The 8,123-nt window shown below is 37.1% G+C and overlaps 1 protein-coding gene across 1 annotated transcript in view; it reads left to right on the top strand.

Annotated features, from left to right (window-relative positions):
- Dnah12 (dynein axonemal heavy chain 12) overlaps positions 1-8,123 on the top strand; it is a 171,786-nt gene that overhangs the window by 43,105 nt on the left and 120,558 nt on the right. The window contains exons 20-25 of the mRNA XM_029541695.1: positions 295-489; positions 2,134-2,255; positions 2,350-2,632; positions 6,142-6,261; positions 6,567-6,723; positions 7,102-7,274. Coding sequence (XP_029397555.1) covers positions 295-489; positions 2,134-2,255; positions 2,350-2,632; positions 6,142-6,261; positions 6,567-6,723; positions 7,102-7,274 — 1,050 coding nt within the window. The remainder of the gene's footprint in view (positions 1-294; positions 490-2,133; positions 2,256-2,349; positions 2,633-6,141; positions 6,262-6,566; positions 6,724-7,101; positions 7,275-8,123) is intronic.

The raw sequence follows: 8,123 nt of genomic DNA on the forward strand, positions 1-8,123 counted from the left end.
GAACAGCATCATCCATAGTTGATAATCCCTGGTGTAGAGCAGGATATACATTTAGGATTTGGAGTGATTCCTGGAGAGATGAGGATATGAAATAACTTTATGGTCATTACCAAAGCGAGTTCCATTGATTTAGGGAAACCTTATACTTTTTTTTTTTAAGTCTCCTAAGAGATCTTAAGGTGTGAATTGTTTTGTATTGATATTAAAATAATAGGGAATTCTAAATATGTTTCCCCTATAATTTAGTTTTTCTTTTTAAAACCTGGAATTTAGTACAGTATACTTTTTATTAAGGCCTGGGAAGACCGTCTGATTCGGATCCAGGAGACAATTGATGAATGGTTAAAAGTACAAGCTCAGTGGCTGTACTTAGAACCCATCTTCTGCTCGGAGGATATCATGCAGCAGATGCCCGAGGAAGGGCGGCAGTTTCAGACAGTCGACAGACACTGGAAGGACATCATGAAGTTCTGTGCTAAGGATCCAAAGGTGAAGAGCTTGTTTTCTTTCTTGTAACAGGTGAACCTTACCTGGGGCTTTAAAGAAAACATTTGACTTTTTTCTGCTTATTAAAACACAACTCACTCATTGTATACAAATTGGAAAGTTCATAAAATGTAAATATATAAAAGTATGAGTTTGAATGTATCAAAATAATTTTATTTTCACTTCATAAAAGTACTACTTACAACACACACACACACACACACACACACACACACACACACACACACATACAGTGTAACTACTTTAGATGAACAGTAACTGAATTGACTCCCACTATATTTAACCACCTCAGAAAGTAAGCAGATACATAAAACAATGAGATAATGCAGAGGACGGAAAGAGTGTGGTCAGTACAAGTGATCCTATGCTTGCTTGGAAGGGTTAAGCAGGGGAAACAGTTGAGACCTCAATTGGTCTCAGTTCCTGTGTGTCTTTCCTACTAACAGCACCTTGTACAGAATTCTAATGCTGAAAGCAAGTATTTTTCACACTTTTAGCATAAACCATAGCATGCATCTACTTTTAAAATGTATTCAACTTAAGGAATAAATTTTTCCAATGCTGAGAGAAAAACTAAATAAGTACTGGAATTATTGAGCATTAATTACAGAAATATATGAGTTTTTCCCTTAGGAAAATGATTTATTGTACATGCTTTCTTGTAGATTAGAGGTCAGCAGTCTTCTGTGAAGAGCCAGTTAATATGTTTCTTTAGGCTTTGTGAGGCATGTAGTATATTTTTAAATCCTTTCTTCTTCTATCATATAGTGAAAATCAGACAGAACTAATATATAACAAATGGGCATGTTTCCACTATAATAAAACCTTACTTATAGACACTGACAACATTGTTATTTAGGTTATGAAATAGCATTATTGCCTTCATTTTTATAATTTAATTTAATTTCTTGAGACAGGGCCTCTAGCCCAAGTTGCTTCAAATTCTCTGTGTAGCTGAGAATGACCTTGAGCTTCTGATCTTCCTGCATCTACCTGTGAAAGTCTGGGGTTGCAGCCATGGGCCAGCACACCCAGTTCATACATGATGCTAGCAATAGAACCCTAGGCCTCATACATACTAAGCAAGCATGCTGCCAGCAAAGCTGCTTCCCTAGTCCTCTTTTAGTCTCTTAACCTTTTGAAAGTATAAAGACATTCTTAGTTTGAGGACCATACAAAAGCTAGCAGCCAGCTAGATTTGACTGGTGAGATGTAGATCGCCAAAACCTGATGTAGATTACATTTAAAATTCACAGTTATAAAACCGAAAATAATAAATAAATAAATAATAAAAATATACATGATAATCATAACATCACTTGTAACTAATGTTATTATTGGATTATAATAATATGATGTAGTGAATTTTGTTATTTTTATATTATAAAAGAAATTTCAAAGCTGGATGTGGTTCCTCCAATCCCAGAATTTGGGAGGCTAGAGCCAAAAGAGAATTACAAGTCCATGGCCAGCCTAGGCTACATAGCGAGACCTGTTTCAAAAGGAAGGGGAGGAAATATTTCACTACTGACTTCATAAAGTTTCAAAAAAGTGAACATTTTGCATATGTACATTAGTGCATATGTCAAGCACATGAGTATGTCTCATATGAACTGTGTCTTTTAGGTGCTTGCTGCTACTTCTTTAACAGGCTTGTTGGAAAAACTACAGAATTGCAATGACCTTTTGGAGAAAATCATGAAAGGACTGAATGCGTACCTTGAGAAGAAGCGTCTTTTCTTCCCTCGGTATGGTAGATGATCAACCGTGCTATCATTGAACATGTCTTCTGCTGTGTGATGAGTTGCCACTAAGGGTTTTTTATTCCTGTTTCTTTTCTAGCTTTTTCTTTTTATCTAATGATGAAATGCTAGAGATTTTGTCAGAGACCAAAGATCCACTCAGAGTTCAGCCACACTTAAAAAAATGCTTTGAGGGCATCGCTAAGTTGGAGTTCCTGGTTAATCTGGATATTAAAGCCATGTATAGCTCTGAGGGTGAGCGAGTGGAGCTGATTGCACTGATCTCCACGTCTGCAGCGAGGGGCGCTGTAGAGAAATGGCTCATTCAAGTAGAAGACCTAATGCTCAGAAGCATTCATGATGTGATTGCTGCCTCCAGGCTGGTATGTTTCCTAGTATTAGATGGATAATTTATATTCTACAAAGACTATTGTTTGTTTGTTTGTTGAGCATTATTTTTTCTCTGTATTTCTAACATTACTAGTAAGAATTGATGAGAATAATAGACATCATAACACACACAATACTGGTATAAGAGGAAAATGTATCATTAGAGAGAATAATAAAGTATATCTGTTTAGAATGGGAGAGGGTCCAGGGATAGGCTCACAAAAGAAGTTAGCCTGAGTTTAAGATATGAAAGAGAAAGAGAAAATAACTAGATAAAGAAGAGGGACCCATGGCTCCAGCTACATATGTAACAGAGGATGGCCTTAAGAGAGAGGCCCTTGGTCCTGTGGAGGCTTGATACCCCAGCGTAGGGAATGCTGGGTCAGTGAGATGGGAGTGGTGGGTGGGAAAGCACCCTCTTAGAGGCAAAGGGGAGGGGTGGTGGGGAGGCACCCTCTTAGAGGCAAAGGGGAGGGGTGGTGGGGAAGCACCCTCTTAAAGGCAAAGGGGAGGGGTGGTGAGGAAGCACCCTCTTAAATGCAAAGGGGAGGGGTGGTGGAGAAGCACCCTCTTAGAGGCAAAGGGGAGGGGTGGTGGGATAGGGGGTTTGTGGGGGGGGGACTGGGAAGGGGAATATCATTTGAAATGTAAAGGAATAAAATGATTAATAAATAAAAAATAAAATAAAAATATAAAGAAAAAAAAAGAGTGGACATATTGGTACCCTGTGTAAAGGCCCAGGACACAAAAAATTTGAAGGATTGTGAGAAACCATCAGAAGACCTCTGCGTCTGCAGTAGAGTGAATGTAACAGAGAATGAAGATCAAGGGAGGTGGAAAGGAAGATGCACAGGAAGTCGTTTTGTTTACACAGGAAGGTTAAGAGTAATTTAATCGGGGAAGTCATAATCTGGTTTATATTTTTATACCACTAGGACTATGGTATAAAGAATGGATTAGTAGACTATCAAAACAGGAAGACAAATTAGGAAACCCTGCATTAGCCTAGAAGATAGAAGTATGGGCTGACACTAGACAAGTGGTGGAGACATGGAGGAATTTAGACACTATTCAGAGAAATATACTTGCATCCAATTTTAACAGGTCTTAATTGATTGTACAGTAAAGGGGGAGAAGGGAGAAGGTCTTAAGAACTACTTTAGTATTTTTGACATGAGCATGTATAGGTGAGACTTACTCTAAGGGAGTGAGAGAAGAGAAGTAGGTCTTTGGAGGCTAGCAAAAGATCAGAATTTTATTTTGTAAATGTCAAAATTGAAATGTACCAGACATAGTAGCCCAAGGCTACAATGTCAGCACTGGAGAAGCTGAGGAAGATGTATGGCCAAAGTTTGAGGCGGACCTGGGTTACACAGTTTCAGTTCAGCTTGGGCTACAAAGTAACTCTATCTTAACAAAACAAAACAAAACAAACAACAAAACCATAGAAATGTCTAACCAGGTAAAGGTTCTTGCTGCCAAGTCTGACAGTCTGAGTTGCATCTTTAAAATCCATATGATGGATGGGGGGGGGGCTGATTCCCATGTGTTGCCTATTGATCTTCACACATGTTCTTTGGCATATATCCCCATCCCCACAATAAATAAGTAAATCAAACCTTTTTCAAAACCCAACAAATAGAATGCTGCAGTGTTACTTACATATTTTTAGTAGGCAAACAGCCATGTGCTTTAATATTTGCTGATCTATAGGTCAGACCCTCTCAAACATGGTGCTAAATAAATTATCTAGTTCATTTTTTGCTTTTGAGACTTAATTACTTTAAAACTCTAAATGAGATAAACATGCACGAATACATTATAAATGGAAGGAAATATAGCACCTGGATACTTTCATGGACCTCAGTGAACGCTAATCAAAATATTGTAATATTGAGATGTCTGTGTTACTGTGTTCAGCCTTTACCAGCACAGGAGCAGCTGTGCAATGAGAGTAGCTTGATAAGCCCTTGCAGCCGATTTTCAGGAAGTCACCACATGAGTGAGGGCCCTATGAAGCTTCTCTTTCAAAATTATTATTACTTTAATTATGTGTGTAGTATTTATGTGTCTCTGTGTGAGGGTATGTGCACATTAGTGCAAGTGCCCATGAAGGCCAGAGACATCACCTCCCTCGGGAACTGGAGTTACTGCCAGTTAGGAGCTGCCAGGCATGGGTGCTGGGAACTGAACTTTGGTCCTCTGGAAGAGTGAGTGTTACACTCTCTTCACCACTGAGCAACCTCTCTAGCCCAGAGCTCACTTTCTTGAGATGGTTTTTCTGCAGCGTCATTGTTTTTGCAATTGAATCTTTTTTTGTGTGTGTCTTTTCTCTATGATTCCAAACAAACTAAAAACACATAGGAAAGCACCAACATTGTCCATGAGGTAATACCTTCATTGGCATAGAAAATGTACCTGCCACACATCTGACAATCTCTACTTTTCCTTACCACTTATGTTACTTTGTTATTTGAATGTGGCTATAAGTATTTCAATAAGAAATATTTTAGAAGTAATTATATTCTTGTATTTAATGAATTATTTTAAAAGAATAATTTTCATTAGAATCAACTTGAAATTTCATTCTATAAAGTTTTTTTAATTTATAATTGGTATTTGCTGTTAACATTTGTTATCAAGGCAAGCTACTTTTAAACTATTAAGTCTTCCTTCCAAAATACATTTAAAGTTTTGAAACATGAAAGTATTAGTAGTAGAAAGAAACATATTTCAAATTCAAATGTACAGATTGTTAACGTGTATATAATTTAATAAATGTAATCATATCCTTATTATATAAGTTTTTAGAAAAGTTATGGATACGTGACATAGACAATCTAACTACTAGCCCAGTTTTTCAATATATTATATGGTCTCTGCTTAGTTACTATGTTGCTATGATAAAATAACCTCATCTAAGCAACTTAAGAAGGAAGTGTTTATTTTAGTTTACAATTCAAGGTATAGTCCATTATGGCAAGGGCCAAAAGCCAGAGCCAAAAGCAGCTGGCCATACTACAGCCATAGTGATTAGCTTCTTTCTTCATTTTATACACACCAGAGTCACCTGCCCAATGAATAGTCCCACCTGCAGTTAAGATGGGTCTTCTTGAATCAACCTAATCAAGTTATATCCCATAGTCATGCCAGAGGCCTGTCTCCCCAGTGGCTCTGCCAAGTTGACAACATTAACCAGCAAGTTTCATTTTCAATTAAAATTTGGCATCAATATATATTATATTTGACTTGTTTTCAAGCCTTTGTACATTCATAAACTATACTTAAGCATTAACCCATTTCATAATCTTCACCCTCCTTATGCATGACTTTTCAAATGGTGTAATGAAAATTTTATATTTTTCTTATAATAGAAATAATTTGTATTTTTCATCAAAAACTTTGGCAACTAACCAACAAAATAATTTAAAAATTGTTAGATGTTTATAGCTTTTTTTTTCTTGTAAACTTTTAAACATAGAAATTTATTTTAATTATTCAGGCTTATCCAGAGTCTGCAAGAAAAGACTGGGTCAGAGAGTGGCCTGGCCAGGTTGTTCTTTGTGTGTCTCAAATGTTCTGGACTTCTGAGACACAGGAAATCATCAGTGCTGGAACAGAGGTAAAGCATCATTTGATTTTAAACAACAGCATTCTTTTTCTCGTTCCATATTTCTTTGTTTTCTTGTCTGTTCTTTCAAAAGCTTGTTATTTTTACTAGGGTTACACAAATTCATTCTGTAACTCATATTTTGAAATAGATTATGAAGTCAAAGTTATTCCATAAGTAAGTATATACGTAAGATATGTGTTCTACGCATAGTCATACATGTGTGAGTATGTGTGTGTGTGAGTGTGTGTGTGTGTGAGTGTGTCTGTGTGTGTGTCTGTGTGTATAATGTCAGTTAATCTGCTGCTATTTTGTAGGGGTTAAAGAAGTACTACAAGGAACTCCAGTATCAACTAAATGACATTGTGGAGCTGGTGAGAGGGAAGTTGTCTAAGCAGACCAGGATCACACTGGGGGCTTTGGTTACGATTGATGTCCACGCTAGAGATGTTGTCATGGACATGATTGAAATGGGTAGGTGACCGTTTCTTTAATACAAAATGTAAAATATTGATAGTGTCTAAGAAACCAAGATATGAGTTTTTTCTTAATAGGATTTCTTTTTGAATGCTCTTTTGTTTTCTTTTTTTTTGTTTGTTTTTGAGACAGGGTTTCTCTGTGTGGCCCTGGCTGTTCTGGAAGTAGCTATGTAGACCAGGCTACCCTCAAACTCGCAGGATCTGCCTGCCTCTGATGCCTCCGATTGCGGGGATTAAAGGCAAACACCACCCTCACCTGGTGAATGGTCTTGTCTTTAATTTGAAACCATGAATCATTTTAATATTTGCTGTGATAATAAAAAATTACTTTTCAAATTATATTCACTTGCTGATTGTATTTCATTCTTTCTAGGTGTCTCACATGATACAGATTTCCAGTGGCTCGCTCAACTTCGTTATTACTGGGAATATGAGAATGCTCGAGTTCGTATCATTAATTGCAACGTCAAATACGCTTATGAGTATCTTGGTAACTCACCTCGACTTGTCATAACGCCTTTAACTGACAGATGTTACAGAACATTGGTATGCACTTAAGTTACTTTATTCACACATTGAATTTGACTTTTTCGTTCATAATTTATTTTCTTCTCCAAATTTAATATAAGCTATCCTCATTTATTTAAAACATTTTTACAAGTATTTATATGTGTGTGTGAGAGAGAGAGTGGGGTGCTGCCTCTGCCCAGGTCAGAGCACAACCTTCAGGAGTCTGTTCTCTACTTTGTTATGGAACCTGAGGAGGAAACTCAGGTTGTCAGGTTTGGGGTCAAATACCTTTACCTGCTTTGTCACCTCTTTGGCTCCTCTTTTATTAACTTATCTCTGGGAAGACAGAAGTACAAGCATTAAAAGTCCACAATAATGATAGATTTAGGACCTCTAGTTAAATCTAAATTTCAAGTGATTGAAAATATATTCATATGTCTTGTGTCACTTAAGGATAAAGATATATTCTCATGCAAAGTGTGTCTCATACAAATACTAAATATATGCATTTGCTAAACTATATGTTCCACAAAACTAGTTGCTTATAGCCAACAGGAAGAGGTTGTATGGCATTCGATATTGGCATCCTTTACTGTTAACTTAAGCTTCATTACATGGTTTGTGGTGGGTGTGTGTATGCGTGCGCGCATGTGCGCGCGCACACTCGCGCATCCCCTAAATAATGTAAGGGAAGCAAGGGAACTGTTTTTATTATTATTATTATTATTATTATTATTATTATTATTTTCTTTATTTACATTTCAAATGCTATCCCGAAAGTTTCCTATACACCCCCCCACCTCTGCTCCCCTACCCACCCACTCCCACTACTTGGCCCATGCCTTGCCTTGTGCTGGGTCATATAAAGTTTGCAAGACCAAGGGG

This window comes from Mus pahari, chromosome 8, assembly GCF_900095145.1.
Source record: "Mus pahari chromosome 8, PAHARI_EIJ_v1.1, whole genome shotgun sequence".
Classification (NCBI taxonomy): domain Eukaryota; kingdom Metazoa; phylum Chordata; class Mammalia; order Rodentia; family Muridae; genus Mus; species Mus pahari.